The sequence below is a fragment of the Typopeltis vanoorti genome, chromosome 14, assembly GCF_054136105.1.
Source record: "Typopeltis vanoorti isolate ZY-2024b chromosome 14, IOZ_Tvanoo_1.0, whole genome shotgun sequence".
Taxonomy (NCBI): domain Eukaryota; kingdom Metazoa; phylum Arthropoda; class Arachnida; order Uropygi; family Thelyphonidae; genus Typopeltis; species Typopeltis vanoorti.
The window spans coordinates 48,021,861-48,047,829 of NC_143562.1; the positions used below are offsets into that span (position 1 = coordinate 48,021,861).

The following is a 25,969-nucleotide window of genomic DNA, read 5'->3' on the forward strand; positions in this document are numbered from 1 at the left end:
ACAAAACAACACGAAACAAACCTGGCATCTGATCAACGAGATGCTAGATTGTGCTCCCAATACCACCGTCTCTGAAACCATAAAACACAGCTTCATGAAAGACGCAAAATTAATCGAACAACTAGCAAATGACTTTAACCAATACTTTGCAGTCTCCATCCAAGAACTGCACAGAAATATTCCCCCAATTACAAAATGTGATCCACCACTTGGACCACAACCAAAAGAGACATTATGGTTCCCAACCAAAAAAGAAGCAGAACGTCTCTCCGTAATACACCAAATCAAATCAAACACGGCTCGGGAATAGATGGTATAAGTCCTAAGGATTTATCTAGGCCTTATCTGACTAAAATTAATAAATATAATATTTAAAACGGGACAAATACCAAGCATGTTAAAGACTGCCATAATCACACCCATATACAAACATGGAAAAACAAATTTAATCTGCAATTACAGACCCATAGCAACATTACCAATTATTAGTCAAATTATGGAGCGAATCATACTAAGAAACTCGTAACATATAGAGAGAACTTTAATATTATTCCCAATATGGTTTTCAGAAAAATAAGGGAAAAATAAGGGAACATCTCCCTTGGAAGACTTTAAGGAAGTAATTAATACTGCCTTAGACAAAAATAAAATTGCCATGGTAGTCTTTATAAATTTAACTAAATTGACACACTAACACATGAAACCTTATTAGAAAACTGAGACTGTTGGAATAGATGGGCCTCTGCATAGGTGGTTTACAAACTACCTTCAAAATAGGAAGCATGTCACACGGGTCAAAGCGAAGTAGAGAGCTACCAGTAACCTATGGAGTGCCACAGGGAGCTGTACTCTCCACGAATCTATTCAATATTTACGTGCACGATATTAATCAGCTACCTATCAAAGGCAATATCTTCCAATACGCAGACGATACAGCTATAATGTCTATCCATAATAATGCAAGCATAGCCCAAACAGATATGCAACATGACATAAATCTGCTCATAGACCAGCTCATCAAAACTCCATACACCTAAAACATATGATAACAAATATATAATCATCCGACATTCACTCTACAACATAAAAAACACACAGAACAGTAAAACTACTACAATCACTGAGGTAGAAACAATACGATACCTTGGAATTTACTTTTATGCAGATATGAACTGGAATAGCCACATAAACCATCTACACAACAAACTCCGAACAATAACTTGCAAACGTTAAAAGACATAGTTCCAGCACGCCTAAAAATACATATGATAAAATACATAAAAGTACATACTAAAAATACACTGATATACAAAGCACTATGCCCACATATAATATATTCATAAATAGATTAATGTCGTTACAGTACAAATGATAAAACTGATCTTTTGGGAAAAGAGACAATAAAGGCTTTATATTCACTGCAATGTCAGAACACAAAATACTGACAGCAAAACATTTATGTCACTATGCAGCTTTGCTAAAACATTATTTCGATGCCAACTACACGACAATTAGAAATACATACCGTATAACAAGACCTCAGACAACTAATTATATCACATATAAATACAATAATCACTACGGAAAGGCTACGCGAAGCTTCTACATCCCAGACATGATAAATAAATTATCTTTTGAATAGAGGAACATTTCAAACTACAACAGCCTGAAAAGAGTCTTAAAGACATACTATGAGCAGGAAACACGCACCCTACACACACACACACCTTTTAAACTTAATGAAACACAATATATTAATCAGGCTTTTCAGTTCAGCGACTCATCAAGACATTCCAAATTATCGTGTAAGTGTGTGTTTGCGTGCGTGTGTGCATGCGTGTGTGTGAATTTCTCAACCTTCAGCTGTAGTTGAAATCAGACCTATCAAACATGAGCCTACTTCCAAGACAGTAAACAAACCAATAAACAATAACTAACCATTGTCGTCCTCAGATAAGCTTAATAATTAAGCTTCGAGGATGAAAGCTGAGAAATTACAGCTCAACCAAGATGAACAAAAAAAAAATATATACAGTATATATATATCCATATATTACATTTAAGTGCAGTAGTTGCAGCGCTTAAATACATTAAATGAAAATTGTAAATATATATCTCATTGTTAAATGTATAAATGCGGTGAAAAAAGAAAAAGCAATATTTTTTAACCGCAGAAAAAAAATTATTGATCCTCCGTAACTCACTCGGTATAGACGAAGCTCTTTGGTTCAAAAGACCTGAGTTCGATTCCCGTCCATGGCGTAAGGACCCTTTCTCTGGTCTCCTTCGACTAAAGTGAGTTAGTCGGTCTCATACGGAGATAGGAGGTTTTATCACCCGGAAACTTGGGTTTTTCGAACCCCAGAAAGGCAAACCGGCCCCGTGAACACACGCATTTACAGACATAGGACACACCGGGAGGCATAGGGCTAACCATCTTATAGTTGAGACGGTCGCGGATTTCAATTCGTAATAGGCTATACCAACACCCGAACGTATCAGGTCACTAGGCCTAATATACGTATAAGGAGGAAGATTATTATTAATCTACAGAAATGAAAACTCATAAATCGATTGATGCTATTAGAACACAGTAAGTTTCACGAAGTGTCTTTTATTGATTTTATGAATTTCAGAAGTGCAATATAAGATGTTTCTTATCTCTCTGGTAGTGGGATATTTCACTTACGCAATAAATGGGTTCTACAGCTAAATGGTTTCAGTTATGAATCTCACATATTGTTGTATGAATTGTTTTCTGAGACTTATCAAATGTTTTCATTCCTAAAATGACAGCAAATTACTTCGAAATTTCCTCCTTTTGATCGGGGGTTTAAAGCTGTATTTCTCCATACACCGGGATCGCTATATTACCTACACTCAGAACTAAGCTCCCCCTATGAGGGCTCGGAAACATAAATACAGTTTCATTTTTAATGCATTCAAAATACTCGATCTGTTTTGAATAAGCCGATTTTTACATAGACAGATGGTGTTACTTTGATGATGGCGATGAAGCTGTCGTCATTTTCATCAAAAGATTTGCAAGCATCGAGTTAAAAGCGTTAAATCACTCAATAAGATGTTAGGCAATAGTGTCATCTCCGTGAATTTTTTTTTCTTTCTTACCATATATTTTGGGAAATTTTTTCACAAAATCTTCAAGCCAAACAAAGATTTTCAGCTTCGTAATAATAATAAAAAAAAACTGTCTTTGTATAACTTGCAAGATACCTTTTTTTTCAAGATATATACCCTATAATCATCCCAGAATTTTTTTGAAAGGCATTTCAAACATTTCTAAAATGATTTTGTGTTGATTATGTAAGATTAATGTACGATTCATTGCATGGATTGTACACACGTAGATGTACAATATATGAGATGCAAACTTACCACAAAGGATATCCAAAGTACATGAAGTTGCCAAAGGAACAACATCTACCCACTCTTTCGATCCTAAAGATTTCAAATGGTTCACTAGCACCAAGGAATATTTGTTGAACATAGGAACAAAGTTTTCTAGAATCCGAAAATGGAAGCTAGGTGTTAATATTTTTCTTCTCTGTTTCCACTTGTGACCTGGGCTGGAAGAAAATCATTTCATTGGTTACTACTTGGAAATTTTAAAACTAGATGCATCTTGGGGATTAACAAGAACTCATAGCAAAGCGTGCCGGGTGATTGGTCGAGATTCAAAAACAGCTGGAGAGCGGGTTTTGAATCTCATCATGGGTATGTATGTTTGTGATCGTCTGTAAGTGGGAGATGAATCAGATTTGGGGGTGTTAGACCACAGGTACATTTCTTTGATGCCCAAAAATAGCGTCCTAATATGGAATATTTTCATGTGAAAACGGCATGAAAATGTTCCATATTAGGTTTCTAGTGAGGAGTATCCGTAATATATACAAAAATAAATAAAACATTAAAAATCAATTAAACTTTAATTTTTTTTTTTTAAATCCTTCGTCCAAAATGTGTTATAAATTTACAGCCTTTAGTAGATGGGCGTGATATAAAATGGATGGATTTGTTTTCGAAGAGAAATAAAAATACTGAAGCGACATGAAATATTTTAATTTCAATTTTATGAAATCATAAAATATTATGTTGTTTTTCAAAGGGTATGCCTCTTGTAATGAAAATACAATTTGATTTTTATCTGTGGAATAATTATTCTCATTTTTATCAATTTGAGGCAGACAGTTCGGCATATATATTATTAGATGTTGAATCCTCATCAACATTGAAAGGAAACCTTATCTACTGATGGGATGTTTATTCTTTGAATGCATAGCATCTACATTCTCTGTAATGATAAACGACTGAGCGATTTATTTCTAAGGATAAAGAAACAGTTTGTGTTAAGAGGTTGAAATATTGCTCGACTTTACTCGGACTTAATAAAACATTTTACTAGAATGGGTATGAAAATTATGCTGATAAAAGGAATGCTTGATGATAAGCAGGAGGAGGATAATCACGTGGTGAAGGAAAATTCCATTTTCGTTCAATAAATACGTATTTATGGATGATCATATTTCACAGATTTACAAAGAAATTGCTTATTTTCAAACAAAGTAGTTACTTCTTCATTCTTCAAATCAGTCATGCAAGACAGTGTATTTACAGAACTGTTCAAAAGAAACATCTAAAGAAGTAAATAAATTGCAGTTAAAATTTAGTTTAATATATCACTCATTTACCATTGTCAGCTCATTTGTATTGTGAACTTTCTCTACTCTTGCAAATAAAATCAATTTATTCATTCATTTATTTCAATTTCATGTTTATTTCGTAATTGCTTTCTTTAGTTAAAATATTGAAGATACTTTCAATTTTTGGACTCTCTTAAACCTAATAAAATTTGAGAAATTCTTCTTTACACAATATTAATCATAAACCAATTACTTTTTGATGTAATCCCTGATGAAATATTGCTTTTAACAGTTATTTTGCTTTGCACTTCTGGTAACATAATAAACGAACTACTAATTTACCTTGTGAGGAGTCCTAAACCGAGCCATGGTTTGAGCATTTTAAAAAATCGTGGTTTGTCCAAGATGTTTCGACTTCCTAGGATTGCCTACAAAAAACAAAATTTATTATAAGTTACTGCTTGAACTAAAATTCAACTTTTGTGCATCAGTCTATTTTTGATATTCCTGAATGTCATATATTAAAGAGAAAAGGAGGAAATTTACTACGAAAAGATAAGTTAAATCTTGAGAAACCACTTGAGACTGTCCAACAGTTCAGTGAGTTTCGATTATTGAGATACTTGACACAATGGGTATCATTGAACCATATCTCAGTTTTGCAATATTTTCATTACATTAATTTATTATTTTAGCATACTATACTATTTTAATTCATTCTGTTTCCTGAAACTTATATTGTTTGAGAAAAAAAGACTACAATTCACTCATGACTTACCTCCACGTGGTCAGCACGGTAAGTGAAAACCTCTGGATCTCCGGGAAACAAAAATAACGCTAATCCCTCCTCACGAAATAGATGACACAGAGCACAAATTTCCTGGAAGAAATCTGCATAAAATACAAAATAATTAAATATTAATTCATTCAGGAAATAGTAACTGCATAATTTACGGATAATAATATAATATCTAGACATGTTAACAATCATACCGTGATGAGGAAATATGAGTGCTGTATTTAATGATTAGTGTTTGTAGTATGTATAGATAAAGCCCTTTTCTGAACATTTCTTCAGTTAAAAGGGCTAATGTGAACTGACATTCGTGAATTGTTTCATTGAAGAATGGACAATTCAAGTTCACATGAATAACGTATATCTTTTCGCCAAGCGAGTCTGATGTTACTTTTTTCTTGTTTTATTCTTTGCATTTATTCATCATGCACTTCCAGTGTGGTGATAATTTTCCGCAATACCTTCCAGTCCATTCTATTCTTTCTTTCTTTCTTTCTTATGCGAGCAACATTTTGTGAACAACTTTTATTAATAAAAATAAAGCAACCAAAAGAGCTTATTAATAATAATGTATTGAATGAGTTTAACGCAAGTTGTGTATGATGTAGAGCGATCGTTAATTTTTATTTTCAATGCGCACATCTCATCTTTCTTGCAATGCTTACACTAACATTTACAAAGATGGAATTCCTCTTCTAGTAAAATTCAGAGGTGTTATTTTTTGTACACCCTAAGGAAAATATTTCCTAGTTAAATCTAATTAAAATTGAAGAATAAATGATGGAGTGGTTTGTAGACCAGGTTAACAGAACTCTGAATCAATATTTAATATCTATGAATTGTATGTGTTTAACGGCTGGTTTGCCTGCTTTACCGAAGTAAAAGCCCAAGAGTACAACAGGAAACAACCTTGAAATATGATGCTGGTTCGAATAACAGAATTCGAACGAGGTCTTTCAAACTGCAAGAAAACTAAAGAACCATTTTCGCGACAATTGCGTTTTTTTTTCCATTTATACAATAACACTATTCGTATATCTGTTCATATTCCATAACAAAAATGTAATTAGGAAATAATAGGTGAACGTTTTGCCTTTCTTAGGTTGTTTAATCTGTTTTGAGGAACATTAGTTTCAATAACATTTTCTGATCACATAGGATTCGATATAGGAAGCTACTATTAAACACATAGAAATAAGTATGCAAAATAGGCTGATGAAAAGTAAGTAAAACAATGATCAAGTGGCATGCAAGGTTCATGTTCTTTTTCATGGTTCGTGGTGAGTGAATGGAATAGCAGTCATTTGACGTTGTCGAGTCACCACTCGACAAAATTTACTTATTTATTGAATACTATGTAATGCACTACTTAATACATATACAATTTAACAATGACAAATATATAATCCAAGAGCCTGAGATCACCCGGGTTATAAAATGTATACAGAAATTATAGAAATCAATATACAACGCAAAATGCTAGTGATTTTCTCTGAGTGCCAAAAAAGTCAACTACCCTACGAATTTGGAAGTTTCCTCTGTTATTCAAGTACTTCCAAAAAGATTAAAGTATCAGTTTAAAAAAGTACTTATATTTCAGATAAGGACATTCATTTGAATAAACCTTATATTAAGGACCAAGGTTTTATATAATGGCAGATATTGTGAATAATTTAGTAACGACGATGTTTCAATTAAAAATAAATGTCTCCCAGAACGGAGTATTTAAGAAAATAAGTGTGTCCTAACTACTTCGAAACACCGTATACAGAATCAGTTAATTACTTCCAAAGCATATATTCATAAAAATGAAGATATGCTTTGGAAGGAAATTTGGTAGGAAATAAATTGTGCTAACTGGCCTTAGAGAAGAACCTCAACACTTAATTTGGGTTTAATTTGAGGAGCAGGGAGAATAGTTTCTTAGACTTGCTTTGGTACACTTCTTAGAGAGTCATGTCTTGGAAACTGATGTTTATGTCATAGAAATATATCATAAAAACAATGGAAATATGTGGGAATTAAGTTAATTGTACGGCACTGTAACTGACGAACATTTCTACGGAAGAGCAGCTACGTATAAGCGAAATATCAGCGGTAATAATCCAAGATTAGACTATATTAGTGTAAAGAACATCGTGAGGGGCTCATACAGCGTTGCAAGTTGACGATGCAGCTTGGAAGGATGCTTATGCAAGTAGGATTGTTTATTAATCTATTTTTTAATATGCTACGTGGTTACAAATGGGATTTTTCATGTTTTAAGAATAAGGTCTTGCAGTTCGAAGAAATGACATTCTTATAAACAGATTCGAATACCTCGTAAACAATTTCATGTGCTTCAGGCTATATGATCATTAAAGTTATATCAGGATTGCTTTTGGCAATGATGAATTGATTATATCAAAACACAAAGGAAAATTAGTTTAAAAATAAGTTATGAAAATGCGACATAGCGTGTTAGATGAAGCTGTTTTAGTTCAGACCAAAAACAGTTTTTGTTTATTGCATATCAAAATATCTTCACTATCAAATGACCTTTGGTTAACCAAATAACTTTGCTAGCTGTAATGGCCAATAATTAACTACGTAATGACAGAATCGATTAACTTCACATGTAAAATAACCAATTTAAAACGAAATGAAGGAAATATTGATAATTTATTCTAATACGTATAATTTATTTAGTCTTTCAATATATTCTATAATTTAAGGTAATAAATGTTTTAAAAAATTAGGAAGTATTGGAGATTTATTCTATAATCTGTTAGGATAAAATATTCGATTTGATTTGTATGGTGCAATTTATTTGAATCATTTCATTCCCATTGGATTACGGTCCGCAATAAAAGATATTTAATTTCCTGGAACAACAGTTTTCATTTTGAAAGCATTTCCTTTTCGTCCAATAAAAATTCACTTCTGTGAAACTTACAAATAATAACAATAATAAAGACAAGAGAACAACCATTTCTGAAAATGATTGGGTATCTAATTTTCTTTCAGAGAAGGTCTTTGGGGAATATTAGATGAATTAGGAATAACTCATAAGATAATATGTTTAATCAAAATTAGCACCACTGATAGCCAAAGCATGGTATTAGCTCATGGAATTATTCCTGAACCTTTTGACACTAAGAGAAAATTGAAATAAGGAGATACCCTTTCGCCCATCCTTTTTTAATATAGCATTAGAAAAATGTATTCGACAAATTGTTAAAGATAACATAAAGAGAAATATAGGCCTTGTTGGAGGAAATGCTGAAGGCATTAAAACAACATTTAGAAAAATCAAAACGGCTGCTGAAAATCTAGAATTACGAATCAACCAGGATAAAACTGAATATTTAAATGTGTACAGAAAGCATAATCGAGAGGGAAATAACCATTTTACCACTGATAATCTGAAATTTAAAAGTTCCCCTCCTCCTTCAAATATCTTGGAACATTGATTATTCAAGACAATAAACTTAGTACAGAAAAGCTAGGTAACATACATGCCTCCAGTAGATCTTATCATTCACTACATCATTTACATCATTTATTATCTTCCAAAATTCTATCAAGTTGAGTTAAAACAGAAATATACATGACAATCATTAGACCTATTGTTTTATATTGGGCAGAAACTTGGAGCATAACAGACCAATATGAAAAAGCATTGCAGAGCTAAAATCAAATGAAAAAGAACCTTAGAGGTTCCGCTAGCTGAAGAAGAAGAAGAATCTAATTTTTTTAAATTTGCGTATTTGTCTAATTTGCTTAAAATTCTGCGAATCTGAAACAAGTGCATCTATTTTAGTTCAAATAGATGCCTTAGTTAAAATCTGTCTTAATAATAATTATATTTATTTATTTGAAACGTGTCTAAGTATTCTCATAGTAAACTATGAAAAGAACTAATTGAAATAATCACACACACACACACACACACACACACACACACACACACACACACACACACACACACACACACACACACACACACACACACACACACACACACACACACACACACACACACACACACACACACACACACACACACACACACACACACACACACACACACACACACACACAATCCAAGATTAGTGTGTGTGTGTGTGTGTGTATGTGTGTGGATGAACAGAATCCAAGATTTTTGGATTCCGTTCATTTTCATGATGATGGATATAACGTATTCTTATATTCAAATATCGAATGTAATATCAAATAATATGCAAATATTGCATTTCCACATTGTCATAATTTGAATAGTTCTCCTGGAATTAATATAATGTCTCTACCAATGGTACGTGTTGATTAAATGTGTTAATATGTATAATGATTGAACTCACCTGGCAATTTCTACATGCATTTATTCAGATTCGTAGGAGTGCTTGCAGTATGTGTGGTAGTCATGCTATTTCGAGAAGAGAGATGAATTTTAATCCGGTGTGGAATAAGGATGCTTCATTCACAAGAACATACATTTAAGGGTCAAAAGAACATAGATTTCTTTTTAGAAATAATATACGAGCCTCATAATCTTGAGTAATTCTGACCTAATGCTAACATAACAGTTATTATGTCTCTCTTACAAAGCACATGCGCTATTAAATAATTTTTTTTCAATGGATAGGATGAGGGATCAAAAATTTGATCCCTCATCCAATCCATTGAAAAACAACATCTGAAAACTATTAATTCTACAAATATCACTGCGATTAGCTGGACTTACTAAAGCAATGATGCTAATGTGCGATGTCTTTTAATATTGAGTGTGTTCTCTTTTTATTTTTTATTAGGACTAAAATTTCGAATTTGGAGAGTGAGAGAGAGATTGACAACTATTGAGGACGAATAATTTAACTTCATTTGAAAAGACTCGAGAATCTTTCCTAAGTTTTTCGATTGGATGAGCATCTCATGTGTCATCCTCTGCAGTGTGCACGCAGACAACTGCACATTCAGAATGTCAGTTTTAGTCGGTTCTGTTGAAAGAAATCGATGGGCTTTATTTAAACCTCTTTTGGGACAAGGAAAAAGAAATGATGTAGTGAGAACAGCAGTACGAATCTTTTGTTATTAATAATTATGGATAATCTTTGCTGCTTCTAACTTAACGTAATTGTTTATTTATGCCAATATTTCTTAAACCTGTGAAGAAAGATTGAAATTTTTCATAAAAAAATATTGGAAAGGAATTATACAACAAACCTTTTGTGCAAAATATTTTAATAACGTTTACTGACAACTCAGATGATATATAAATCAGTTTCATTAATACTCAAAATAATTCTTATTAATGAAGGTGTAGTAATTCTGTTATATAAATTTCAATCTCATTTTATAGCAAGATATATGCAAAGGAACTATAGTTAATTCCCCCTAATGTAGGGTGTTTTATGCAAATCACTAAGATGGCTTCATGGGATGAGTCTTCAGTCTCCAAGTATGTATCAGTTAACAACAACTACAACATTATTTGTGAAATTCGATGCACTATTTAAACAGTTTCGCTATTATTCTAAGTTCGTGTTTCTATTCTCAACTGTTCCGTTACAGGACATGAATTTTGTTTTTTCTGCATTCATAGATTCCATATAAATTCAATTTTACCTAAATACTGCCTTTCTTTTTAACAAAAATCAAATATGAAATGCAAAAACGATAATAAAATCCGTTGCGTATGTCTAGTTCTGTGAGAAGCTGAGTAACATGTCCCTATTATGCTTAGATTATAAACAACGAAATCAACACATTTGCAGACAAATAATTATTTTCAAAATATATTCTATTTTACTTACATACTGGCGTAGCTACTTGTCTGTTTTTCCCGATATGTTTCAAGATTTTATCAAGGTTGCCAAGCAACGGAAGAGGAGCATATCCTGGTAATGAGAAAACATCGCTACGTTGTCTCTGTCTTCGAAACCATAAACTAATTGCAACTATGATAAAAGTAAATGTAAACCACACACTGTGGGAAAAACAAAGAAATCGGATTGCTGACCACATGCTAACTTCCATTAGGACAAATCTGCTTTGCTCACCAAGTACTATAAAGGAAACGATCCCTGAGAGGAATCGTACGATCAGAAATCTATCCCAACTATCTTAGCGGGTTACGTACGATGAATCCAATGCACTAAAATACCAGTTTATGGAAGTTAAATACATTACTGAATGTCATTAATTTGCTAATGCTTAATGTTTTTCTACAACGTAGTGTTTGTTCACAATAAAACCAGTCCATCTATTTTTTCAAGGTTAAGAACTTGATTTTACGTGATAATGTAGTTTAAAAGGATTCCACAAAAAAACAAAACAAAACAACAACAAAAAAACATTTATTAAGCAATCCAGCTGTAAAACAGCAGCGAATCAAATCAACAGTTTTCTTTATGCATGAGATGAGTAGATAATTCAGTGACACGCAGTATCTTGCACGTAAATATGACAGTGTAAGATAATCCCATTTCAAATAGGATTATATTCTACAGTTATGAGTAAATATATTTCTGAATCATTCATGAATAAAAATCATCACCATGTTGGCATGGTTGATAAGGCAACATCTCGTTGGCAAGGTTGCTATGACAAGATTATCTATTTTAACAGTACAGTTGTTTTTATTCATCTAATGAGGTTGTCCTGATATTTAGTGACATAACTGAAACTTTTTCCCCATTGTTTCATTATTGCTACGTCTAGTGTGGAAAGGTAAATTATGTTATCTTAGACTTTTTTGATCTACTTCAGCAAAACAGAGTGGTAATGTGTCATTATGGTTGGTTCTCTCATTGATAAGGTTTATGTTTCTTCTTCGTTCTTTTATTACTTACAGTACTAATTTTTTTTCCTATTAAAGTCTTCAAATCTATTCCAAATGGGGAGAAAAGAAGATAAATCTGTATGAAGATTACATATTAGGCTGTCTATTTTTGAAAGCTCAAACCTTATGTGGGCTATACGTTCTTTCAGTGATGCGACTAGCGTGCCTCAATAAAATTTTAATGAACATTTACTGGTGACCTTCTGGAGCAATTTCAAAAAACGATGACACCATTGTCTCTACACCTTAATGGAAATGTTAATCTATTGCAGAATAGTTTTTATTGTATTCTGAGTTTTTCAAATTTGTTTGCTTTCGTAAGCAAAAACTCGCCGCGAGTTTGTATCTCATTGTGTAGGCTTCTGTGGAAAAATGACATGTTAATATAAATCAAGGGAATGTTAAATCCAACATCATTTCAAAGTCGAATACAGAAACTATAAATTATTCCGAACCTAATAGGAAGCACGCACGCTCAAAGTGCCTGTATATCCGCTTCCTATTGGTCCATTTTGATAAGGTTTAACTGATCTGACAGCTGTTTTCAACTTATTGGTTTTCGTCATAGACCAGGCACCTAAGAGAGCAAACACTCTCAGTAATAAGAAACTGGAAGTGTCGGAGAGTAAAAAAAAAGACATATTAGAATCACTATTTTCGTGTTAAACCCCTCACAAAAGAAGTGAAAAAGAAATTTTGTTTTAATTCGACTAGTTCGTGAAAAAACTTTGTTTCACTACATCAGAAATAAATTTTAAAAAAATTACAAGCAATGACAGTAACTACTACCTTACCAGCCACTACTGCTTGGTTTGCTATTAGATCAATAACTTCCATCCCTCCATTCTTGTTATCGAAAATAAACTGTTGGAGATGCAGACTTTGGTCGTTCATTGGGAACACATTGTTTTTGAACATGTATATAACAACAATAGAAAAATGTGATCCAATAAATATTATTTCTGTAAATTTTTCATGCTATCCTTCCAAATTGTTATTAATTTTTATGGTTATTTTGCCTATTTCTTTCAGGAGTACTCCTGTATAATGTGATTGGCTTCTTATTCAATTTTTCATAACATTGAAATTTTAGAGACGTAGATAATGAAAAATATAAGGGAGGAATATTTTTGGACATATCTTTGTAGGATGTTCTTCTTTTGGAGCACATCAGGCGTATAACAATAAACATTTATGTATCATTGCTGAAGTATTACAGAAAGGAAGGCGGGGGGGATGTGGAGATATAAAAATGTGGGAGCTAGAATTGCGGACAAAACAAAGGTATGTGGATTAAAAATCGATTTTCTAAGGGTTGGCTGTAATTTCTTTGGGAAGAAGATGAAAGACAGAATACCTTTAGGGGAATAGAGAAAGATGGAGTATGATGGATCAAGATTAGGGATGGAAATAAAGGGGCGTGAGACGTTTTGACTGAGTGTCGTCTTCGGAGATATATCTTTTTTTCCACGAGTTCCGAAGGCAACACTCGGTCTTAAGATTGAAAATCTTAACAACTTAAAATTTTCAATCTTAAGTTGTTCTCCACAGCGCCATCACATTAGATTCCTTGTTTAAAAGTGTATGCTTTTTTGGCAGGGTCTATGAAGCAGGTTGGATATTATGGCCTGTACTTGTGATCCATAATACACAGTAAAAACATAACTGCTCTAATCTCTTGCACCTGGTCATTAGTATCCTACATCTGTAGATATGTGACTTCATGGTGACCGGATTCGAACCCCGTCTCTCTATAACACCTAAGCTACTGGGGCTCCGTTTCACTATTACCCTAAACCTATTCTTGTTCTATTCTCAACTATCCTTTTATAACAGTGAATTTTTTTTCTTCATTTATATATTAATTTTTACGAAAAAATAAATACCTTTTGTTTTTTTCACTAGAAAATTTACATCACCAGTAGTCAAATATAAATTACAAAAAGAATAAAATTATTTGTGTGTAATTCAATGTAAAACTCAGTAATATTGCCCTGATACACTTACACTATACAACAAAGAAATCAATATTTGGAGACAAATGTTTATTCTTTTAAAATTAATTCTGTTGTACGTACATACGGGCGTAACCAGCAGTCTATTTTTTCCAATATGTTTCAAGATTTTGTCAAGGTTGCCAAGCAACGGAAGAGGAGCATAGCCTGGTAATGAGAAAACATAGCTGCGTTGTCTCTGTCTTTGAAACCATAAAATAATTGCAGATACGAAAAACATGACTAAAAGTCATACAATACAGGAGAAACAGAGAATTAGGATTTTTGGCCACATGTTAATTTCGATTGGAGCAATTCTGCTTTTGCACACCCAATACTGCAAAGGCAACTGTCTCAGCGGAGTATCATGTAGATGTGAAATCTACTCTAGTTGCCTAGTAATAGGAGTAATGCCAAGTTAACTAAGATTTTGATTTTTAATACTTAAATATTTCACTAAATCGATTTCAGGTAATTCCAATTGGAAAAAAAACTTTTTTTTTTGAAGCTGAATAAGTATTTGATCAGCAGTTTGATAATACTTATTGTAATTCCACAAACACTGTGTTCTTGTTCTAGGGGGGGGGGGGGACGTTCTCAGGTTTTCAAGGATAACAACTTGATTACAACGGAATATGCTATTCTTCTTTATATTAAAGAAAAGAGTCTTTTTTTATGCGATGAGAGGAAAATTCAGGAATACTCAATTTCTTGTGCGTACAGATGACTATAAATAATAACCCCATTTCAAAGGGTAATTTGATTTCTGAAACAGACTTTAATCAAAGGAAAATGTCACTGTTGACTAGGTTGCTAAAACAAATTTATTTTTTCAACAGCCGAATTGTTATTCAGTTAACGAGATTGTCCTAAACATTTCGCAAGGCTTAATTGTAGGTTTTTGTTCTTTTTGTTTTCTGCTAATGATTGATTATTGCTCCATCTCGTATACAAATACAAATGACGTTCTCTTCTCCTATTTTGTTTTACTTTTTCTGAGACAATGAAACGAGGAGGGATTAATTTGGCTTTGAATTAATCAGAAATATCAGACATAATCTACCGAGCTCTGATTCAAAGGGAAATTTTTTTAGAACAAAACTAAAAGGATTCACTTCATATATGTCGAATCTCGTAAGACATTACTTCAACTGAAGTTATCCAAAATTTTGAAATATGGAAATTGTAACCTAATTAAAAAATGTTTTAAAGGTACGTTATGAACTTGACCGTCTACAGATGTCGGGAAGGCAAAAAAAACAGTTACTTTTTTTAACTACAGTTAAAATCAGTTAAAAAATAGCTCAGGCACCAGAGCAATATTTATTAAATCTTCTTAACTAGTGAGTGGATTTATCTACGAGGAAACTGAAGTGTTTACATTTGCAAAAGTATAAAATCAGTTACTTAAATTAAGGGGATATTGAATCCCACATAGTTTTAAAACCGAATAAGAAACTCAAAGATTGGAATCAGAGAGTTTCTTGCCGAATATAGTAAACTATATAGTAAACTATAAAGTATCCGCGGACACTAGCGTTAGCCTATGCAAGTGATCCTAGTACATAGTACATTACTGGGCAACTCGTCGCAAAGGTGGAGGAAGAAGTTCAGATCGCTATTCTTAGGTATTTTCCATAATGTAAAAACACATTTCCTAGGAAATGTATGCTGTTATTATTACATTATGGAGGGAGGTCACTACCCAGACCGGTTTCAGCCTTATGAGTAAGTAAAGGCGTCTCTAAAAATTCGGACGATCCCTAGGCCACTCAATCGTGGGCGAAAGACCGTCCATCTCAGCGTTGACTCCACTCAGTGATGGCCTTCCACCCACACGCCACCACCGAGCAGAACCGCCCAAATTCCGAAGAAAAGCATTCACCGACAAAACCCCTCAGCGGGCCGTGCCGGAGAACACTTTCCCCGGAGACTCAAATTGCTCCCTTAAGGCAAAAACCCTACCTTAAGGCAAAAACCCTAAGGGAGCGAACTCATAATAGCCCCACCGGTTTCAGCCTTTTTTGAGGCTTCATCAGTGAGCAGCTAGACCTAATACCAAAGTGTATAGCGAAAAGAACTTATGTACTTCGCAAAGTTCTTTTCGCTATACACTTTGGTATTAGGTCTAGCTGCTCACTGATGAAGCCTCAAAAAAGGCTGAAACCGGTCTGGGTAGTGACCTCCCTCCATAATGTAATAACAGCATACATTTCCTAGGAAATGTGTTTTTACATTATGGAAAATACCTAAGAATAGCGATCTGAACTTCTTCCTCCACCTTTGCGACGAGTTGCCCAGTAATGTACTATGTACTAGGATCACTTGCATTGGCTAACGCTAGTGTCCGCCGATACTTTATAGTTTACTATAGTTTACTATATTCGGCAAGAAACTCTCTGATTCCAATCTTTGAGTTTCTTATTCGGTTTTAAAACTATGTGGGATTCAATATCCCCTTAATTTAAGTAATGTTTTCATTGCCGAAATGAAGCTTATTAGCTCTTTATACTTTAGTATAAAATCAGGTTTTGAAACGCCTAGTTAAGAAGTTATAAAAACCCCCCATAAAGACGGTCGTAATCTTCATTCCAGTACTATTTCCAAGGGCATAAAGAGCATAAAAATCTGAGTACTTTGGGTTCAAATAAATATTGAAAGCTACTGAAATTACCTAAGTAACTTTTCGAACGCTGAGTTTACATTCCACGATGATTGATTGGAAAAATTATTAATAATGCTATCGTAACTGTCAGATATAATATGATATAAAAACATATTTTGTGATCGATATCTTCATAGTAAATAGCCTACAAATGAACCGTTACGTTAAGCAACAAACGGAGGTAATTTAATATACAAAAAAGCCTCCGTAGCTCAATTTGTAAAGACGAAGTCCTTTGCTCGGAAAGACGATTTTTTCCACTCCGAATCTCGGGTTTTTCGTCCCTCAAAACAGGCAAACCGGCCACTTGAACTACAGTCACACACGGATTACAGTCATGAATATCACCCTCAGGGAATGCAGGAAAGGAGTGACGAACCGGCCGCGCATTAGTTCGTGATAAACCCCTGATTGAGGGAGGGGGACTCAACCCCTCCTAAGGGACGGATGGGCAGGATAGGATAGGAATTTAATATCACGACTAAACATTAAGAATCTAAATGAGAACAGTATTTCTTTTTATTTATTTATTTTTATCTATTTATTAATATTTTACGTGTTAATTAATTCGTTATTATTATTATTATTATTATTATTATTATTATTATTATTATTATTATTATTATTAAGAGAGACCTCCAGGTAGTCAGGGAATCATCGAGGGAGGCCATATACTACAAGCACCAGCTATTATACTTATTCTTATATTCACGCGGCTTACACTCAGAACATCCAATGGCAACCTATTCCAATCACACACCACCATCTGAGAGAAAAATATAGAGCTAGACCTGTGCACAATAGTCCAAGTGAGGTCTTATCAAGACCTTTTAAAGCGGCAAAATGATATCCTTATCTTTACGTGTGAATCTTCGTTTCAGCATTGCAATTATCTTTTGAGTTCTATTTGCAGTCTTTGCCACATGGCCCCTGAACTTCAATTTCCTATCTACTAACACGCCAAGATCACTAGCCTCATCAGTTTCTTCAAGCATAGTTCCACCAATATAATACGACATTGGATATCTAATCACGACGACGTGAATAATTTCACATCTACTGATATTGAACTGACATCCATTTTCCCATGCCCACTGTCCTAGTCTATTCAAATTATCCTTCAACTACTGCATATATCAACAGAATTACTGATTACTCTACCTATCTTTGCATCATCAGCAAATAACTGTACATCGCTTGTCAAATCCTTCAAAAGATCATTAATCTACAGATTGAATAACAGTGGACCAAACACCGATCCTTGAGGTACCACTGTTTTATATCTGTCATTCAGCCATCCTCTTAGCCACGCTAACAGTCTATAATCCAAACCCATATTCTCCGATTTATGCAAGAGTCTTCCATGCTGTATTCTGTCAAAAGCCTCCGCAAAATCCAAAAAAGTCATGATGCATCCATTCCCCATGTCTAGTTCAATGGTAACATTGTTATAGAATATGAGAAAGTTGCTAAAACATTACCTTCCATTATTAAATCCATGTTGCTCATTGTAAAGAATAAATTCACTGTCAGCTCTTTTTTTAATGAGAGCCCTAACCAATACTTCCAAAATCTTCACCACCACTCCTGAGATAATAATAGGTCGAGAGTTGGATACATCGAGCTATGCAACACAATTTGTGCAATGGAATATCCCTACATTCCTTCCATTCATGCAGAATCTTCCCTCTTCTGAGACTCATGTTAAACAGCCTGGTCAAAGCAATAGCCAGTTCAACTGAATACGTGTTTAACATATGTACTGATATCCCATCAGTCCCTATTGTTAAATTCTTATTCAGTTTGTGCAACAACTCTAATACCCCGTCCTCATACCCCTGAGTTTCTTCATCCATTGAAGAGGTAGCAGTGAGCTCAATGTTGTGTACACCAGTTTGATAGCTTTTAACAAAACGGGCACTAATTAGTTGAACAACCTTTTCTGCATCTGTAACCCTCACGCCATCTGCATTTAGAAGAGATAATCTTTTATATTCATTCCTTCTTTAACTTGCAGCAATAAAATTCTTGTGGGTTGTCTTTAGCACGCAGAGCCAGTTTATTTTCATACTCAGACTTTGCTTTCCGTATATCAGTTGTGACTATTCTAGCCTTCTGCTTATAATTTTCATATTGCACATCATCCTTATGCACACGGTATTCCTTCCACATCGTCCTTTTCTTACGAATCTATTGATTAATAAGCTTATACACCCCTTTGATTCGTACTCTATTTATTCTTCGAATTCTCGGGACACACTCTGATATCGCATTATTTAAGTATTGTTTAAATGGCTCCCATGCACTGTCGATATTCTTCCCATCCAGCAACCGATCCCATTCGACTGAACTCACTATACTCCTCAGTTGGTCATAATTTTATGTTTTAAGTAAGTAAGTACCACATGATCACTGTCCCCAACCGGAGGCAGAATAGTTACTTCTTTAACTGAAACGCCTTATGAACCCATAATCAAATCTAACACTTGAAGCTCTGACACTATAATCAAATCTAGCACTCTTTGTCCTCGAGTTCCTTCTGTCGCATGCTGCTTGAGGAAGTTGTCTCGCAACAGCTCAATAAATACAGTTTCATTCTACTGCTAACCAATCAAATCAAATCAATCCGTTTATTTATATTTTATTTTTAATTTAATTTAATTTCTAATATTATTCATACAGCAGTTGGATTCAGAATGTGTTAGTGCATAGGCAAAAAAAAGGTCACACACACAGAATGCTCTTCACATAATCTCGAAAGATGAAGACTTTACAAGAACAATAAAAAGAACAATTCAAACAGGAGGAAATGTATATTTAATTAGAAAACTTAATTAGAAAGATCATTTCTTAAAATAACCGATTTTATAAATTAAAAGTAACTTGGAATATACAGTTTCATGTTTATTTATTAAGACTAGTTAACGTACAAATATTTCCTTACATGTATTCTGAACCATCTTTCGCGTAACTCAGTTGGTATTAAAATATTAAATCACAAAGAAGATACAAAAAAAAACAAGCGTATGAAAACTATATTTAATTAACGGGATTTAGTGCAATACGATAGTGAGCTAATTACTTGCAATGTTTATGATAAATTCTTTTAATAAATTTTTAAAGTACAGTTATAAATCGAAATAAAGTATAGATTTCATACGAGTTCTTAAGCTTCATACGGGAAACAAACTGTAGCAAATCTGATTCTCAAGAAGACAAACGGAGCTTCAGTTCTGGTGCCGCAACGAGTTTTTTCATTGGTGATTGATATTCTGTTTTTAAGTTATCCAAAATTTATATTTATCCACCTTGGGTAAACTCTAAATTTCAAATGATACTCATATATCAAAAGGTTTTATTTTACTTGACAGTTTCAGTTCATAGGACTTTATCACAAAAGACTCGTCAAATGGTTTACGAACCCATTTCAGAGTTTTTGATATTTGTGGAAAATTCTCTCATCGTTTACCTGTAAAAACTTGAGATGCTCATTAATATTTTTAACAATTAGTCCAGAGTTATTTCATATTTCGTTAAAAATTGAAGGCTAAAAACTATTAAGAGGATTACAAGTATTTTTTTAGTTTACATAAAAAAGTGAATAGTCTTGAATTAATTTGGCCTCGGTTGTAAAAAAAAAAGTTAACTATTTTGACGAAATCATCATGTACACTTTGAAGTTATTAAGATATTCGTCTCGATACTAGAGGGAGCCGATGAACGCTGCATTGTGGCAGTGAAATATTAACACTTTGATTTCTCACGAGTTCAGCAAGCCCCACAATTTTTTTTCTGTGAATGATTTTCCTACACCTTTATAAATTCCATGAGACAGAGATCAATCACTTTTTCTTTAATTTTAAACTGCTATTGACAAACGCCTGGCTTCATATGGATTGAACATCATCATCATCATCACTGGTATCATGTTTTCGCAACACTGTGATTGGAAAACGGTATCATATTCGATGTCTTCTCCAAATTGTTTGCAGACATGAACACATCAACGGCTTGTACACATTGGAAAACCAAATTGTCTGGAATAGTATGGGCTCTCCCATACTGTTGCTGTTTCTTAGCTTTGTAAGTACGGTGCATCAAGTGCTCTGTCACTTGAAAAAGCACTTCCTACAAAGTGGATCTTTTGAATCTCTTCAGTTCCCGTTTACATAATGAACTGGCTTCTATGCATAACTTCATGTTTGTTTCGAAATCACCAGAGGGAAGGTTTTAAACTGGTATTGGCTAGAATTTTCCCACAGCTGGCACACTGCGTGCTTAGATCTCAGTTCCAAGAAATAAAAAAGAATAATACAATCTTCACTATATTTCCTCTTATCGATATTCTTTATCATTCCAATCTTTTGAATAAATTGACTAGTTTTTGCCAATTTTGTGAACTGAATAAATTGTACTTGCTTTTGAAGATAACCTTGACCTTGGGATTAATGGAATTGCCGTTTAGTTTGAATACTGAGATTGCCAGGAAGTTTCCCATGAAGTAAGTCGTATTTTTTTAAATTTCTTCTCCAACTAAACAGATAACCCAGCCGGTAAACACACACACACACACACACACACACACACACTAGATTTTTCATGACTTCAGTTGTTCTGGTTGTAATTCGACCTAATGAAACTATTTCCGCGGATGTGGCTATTTAATATCAGTGGATTAGCTATTTAATTTCTTCGTGTTATGTTGTGTTGATTCCCATTTGTTACCAAGGTAGATATTATAATTATATAATATCACTTTATGGATTAGACCAGGGGTCGGCAGCCCAAACGTGTATTTTTAGCGGCCCATAAACGGTTGACCATACTTACATGGCATGTGGCCTGTATCTTGCATTATTTAAATAATGCATTATTTTATACCTATACTTTTGATATCGCCGTGCAACTTGGTGCAAGTCAACCTTGTGAGTCATCATGAGTGGGGATAACAAAGGCGACTTCATCCGACGACAACCGAGATTTTGGCGCACATTAAAGAACGCATTTTCGTTAGAAAATATCCAAAAATTTTATCGATGCTTGTCAAAAAAGCAGGGAGACACACATATTGTGATGCATAATCTATATTACTTTGTTTTACGTGATAATAATTTTTCATAATAAAAATTGATAACTGAAAAATGTTTCACTTACTATTTTCGCGTAATTAAACGCTTGTGGCCCGATTATTAAAAATAAAAGTTGAATGTGCCCCGCGAGTCTGAAAAGGTTGCCGACCACTGGATTAGACGATCATAATGTATGTCCTACTTAACTTTAGTTTGTTTGGACATACATTAGCTATTAAATGTATGTCCTAACAGAGCTTATAAGTATTTTAAAAAACAAGTTACCATAAGGTGCTTTGACCTTATTAAATAAAAATTTCAGGATGAGAGAGATGTAGAAAGTTTTTTAATAAGGTCAAAGCCACCTTATGGTAACTTGTTTTGGTAAAATACTTATAAGCTCTGTATTTCTTAAACCTTGGTATTTCTAAGCCTGGCCCCCACTGATGAGACCTCAATAAAGGTCGAAACCGGTCTGGGTAGTGGCCCCTTGCCTTTAATGCATAGCATCATACATATCCTCAAGGTGATGTGCTTTGCATTAAGGGTAAATACTAAGAATAGTGATCAGAGCTTACTCCACCTTTACCACGAGTTGCCCAAGACTTGCACTACCTGAAGGCTCAAACTTGACTTACTTGTCTGTTTGCTTACTTGGGAAATGGATTAAAACAGGTTAAAATACCTTGGTATCTTTAACATATATTATAGCCAAGATAAAAAACTTTCAATATATATATATATATATATATATATATATATATATATATATATATAAGTAGGCTGTTCAATAAGTAATAAGACTATATTTATACAGAAAACAGATTACCTTTAATCGTCATCATTTACATGGTCTTTTTCGAAGTAACTACCGTGAGACTCGATGCATTTGTCCCAACGTTGCGTCCACTTCTTAAACACATGTGAGAGTCCGTTTTTTGAGAGTTCTTTCAAAACCACCTCCTCAGCTTTTACACATGCTTTGTTGCTTTCGAAATGGCGGCCTCTTAGTGGTTTCTTGAGCTGAGGAAACAGCCAGAAATCGCACGGTGCGAGATCAAGACAGTATAGAGGGTGTGGTAGGATATCTGTGTTGTTCTTCTGCAAAACGTCCACTACACAACCAGCAATATGTGGCCTTGCATTATCGTGGTGCAACCAGAAGCCATTCTTCAGCAATGGACGCTTCCTTTTGACGCGCTTGATGATAATCGCTGCTGTATTGATCATTGTCTCTGTGATGGACGTTGAAGGTCTTTCCTCACATTCAAGATCTTCCACCTTTTGCCTTCCTTCCTTAAGTGTTTTATGCCAGCGAAAAACCCTTGCCCTCGACATTGCTTCATCGTGGAAAGCTTCGCGTATCATGTTAAAAGTGTCCGATGCCGATTTTGGCAAACGCACACAAAATTTAATCGCATAACGCTGTTCCAAGGACGCTTCTATTTCGAAGACTGGTCGCGCCTCGTAGGAGCGCCGATGAGCACTTGCGTTTAGTCACGTGACACTCTGGCACATCAGCCCGTATACGCCATCTATCAACCTCTTTTGTTAATACATACAGCAACATTTCTTTATTCAACAGAAATTAATATTGTGATGAGTGGTTTCGCCACAGTAAAATTAGTCTTATTACTTATTGAACAGCCCACGTATATATATATATATATATATATATATATATATAAATCAAGACAGATCTGTGTTGTAGTCCCTGGAGGATAAGACCTCAAATGACTCTGGAGGATCAAATCCTCCCGAAAGTTCTGGAGCTGATGTAAGGACACAACATAAGAAAATGAACTTCAAGGAAAATACAGATATGGGCACCTGGAATGTTCTCAATGTATCAAGCAGGGAAGATTTTCAATGTTGTCAGAGAAATTAAAATAATGAAGATATCAATTCTTCGAATCTCAGAGGTTAGATGGAAAGGGAAAGGAGGTATAAGAACAAATGATGGATTTAGATTCATTTACTCAGGGGGAGAAAAAAATCAAAAGGGTGTTGGAATGATGCTAGATAAAAGGATAGCCGATATTGTGGAAGGATATTGCAGAGATCTGAAAGAGTAATTGCTTTGAGAATAAAGGCCAACCTAGAAATTACCTTATAATTCAACTATATTTGCCTACAATAGATCATATAGATGAAGAGGCAAGAGATCTACTAACAAATAGATGAATGTTTCCTATCATATTCTATCCTTCTAGGACTGGTTGAGACCTCTCCTAATGAGGAGTTGCTGACGTATTAATGCAGCCGGTTAGCCACTTCTCTGCTGCATCCCCCTAAGGGCAATATTCATGACTGTGTCTGTGTGTGTGTTCACGCGACCGGTTTGCCTGCTTGCTGGATGAAAACCCCCAGATAAACTGGAGAAAAAAACGCTGCTGTCCACTCCCAAGAACTGGTAACTTGGCTATGCCTGAGCAAGATCCTTAAGCTCCTCACGTCGTTGATGGGAATCGAACCTAGGCACCTATGGTTGCGAAGAGCATAACCACTACGCTAACCACGCGGAGATGAATGTTTACATTTGAAAATTAACAGAGATATACTGATAGTAATGGGAGATCTGAATGCTAAGATAGGGAAAGGAAGAGAGGATGGTCTGGTGTGCCCTTGGGACTTGGGAGAAAGAAATGAAAGGGAGACAGATTATTCGATTTTCGTAGAAAACAAATTGATAGTGACTAATACCTGCTTTCAACAACACAAGAGAAGACTATGTACTTGGAGAGCACCTGGACAGAGAGGTGAAGAAATGAGAAATCAGATTGATTACATAATAGTTAACTCAAGATATAGAATTATAATAAAAAATGCAAAAACGTATCCTGGAGCAGACTGCAATAGTGACCATAACTGCTCACAATTAAAGTAAAAATCAGATTAAAACAAATAAATAAAGAAAATGCAACTATAAAAATAAGAATTGATGGACTATTAAGATATCAGAGAGAAATATCAAGTTGATCTAGAAAATAAGGTTAGCAATAGAAAATAAGGTCATCAATATTGATACTGTAGACCCTTGGAAGTAATCTGAATGATTTAAGAGAGAAAATTAAGGAGTGTGCTAAAGGTCTTCTGAGTGAGGCGGAGAGGAGGGTTAAGAAGCCCTGGATTACTGAGGATGTGATAGAAGTAAAATGGAAGAATAAAAACAACGACCAAGCCAATGTCAGATATAAAGAGATCAATAAACAAGTAAAAATTCTGGCCAAAAAGGCAAAGGAAGACTGGCACAATCAGGTCTGCAAGGAAATAGAGGAAAATGATACAGCAAAGGATATGAGAAAGGTCTGTGGAGGCTTAAACTTGATTTCAGGGAAGAGGAAGAAGTAAAAATTCGGAGCATTTAAGGATGAAAGTGGAAAGATATTTTTGGAACAAAATGATTGAATATCTTGAGAGCTGGATAACAGATGACAATAAATCTAACTATAAAATTAAGAACAGAATTAAAAACTCAAAAGCAGCATTTTTCCAAATATACCACATATTAGGAAACAGAACTACGAACAAAAAAAAAAAAAAAAAAAAAAAAATATATATATATATATATATATATATATGTATAATATTCATCAAAGCTCGATTTGCTTCCTCAGTCATAAGAAAAGGCTGGTTATATTCGACTAATTCGAGCCCTACCCAAGGGCCTATGAGTTGAGGAAATACTTTCTGAAAATGAAAGCTGTGCCGAACAAAGCGGCCTTTTGCAGCTGCTCAATTTTTAATCCATCTAACTCTAGTGGTTCGAGATGATTTTTCAATGTTTTAGGGATGGCGCCTAAAGCACCTATTATTACGGGAACAACTTTCGTTTTCTTTTGCCAGACTCTTCAACTTCGATACTTTGCCATCAATTCGACTATCTCCTGGTACTGATATTTCGATAAACTGAACACCCTTGTTTTCACTTTTTTCAACCACTGTGATTTTGGGTGTATTACAT

General features: G+C 34.3%; 1 protein-coding gene across 1 annotated transcript in view; it reads right to left on the bottom strand.

Moving 5' to 3' along the window:
* The window catches only part of LOC150099434 (cytochrome P450 4V2-like), a 154,801-nt gene that overhangs the window by 30,747 nt on the left and 98,085 nt on the right, over positions 1-25,969 (bottom strand). The window contains exons 2-4 of the mRNA XM_090404348.1: positions 5,440-5,552; positions 5,004-5,089; positions 3,397-3,587 (exon numbers count right to left, since the gene is read on the bottom strand). Coding sequence (XP_090260474.1) covers positions 3,397-3,587; positions 5,004-5,089; positions 5,440-5,552 — 390 coding nt within the window. The remainder of the gene's footprint in view (positions 1-3,396; positions 3,588-5,003; positions 5,090-5,439; positions 5,553-25,969) is intronic.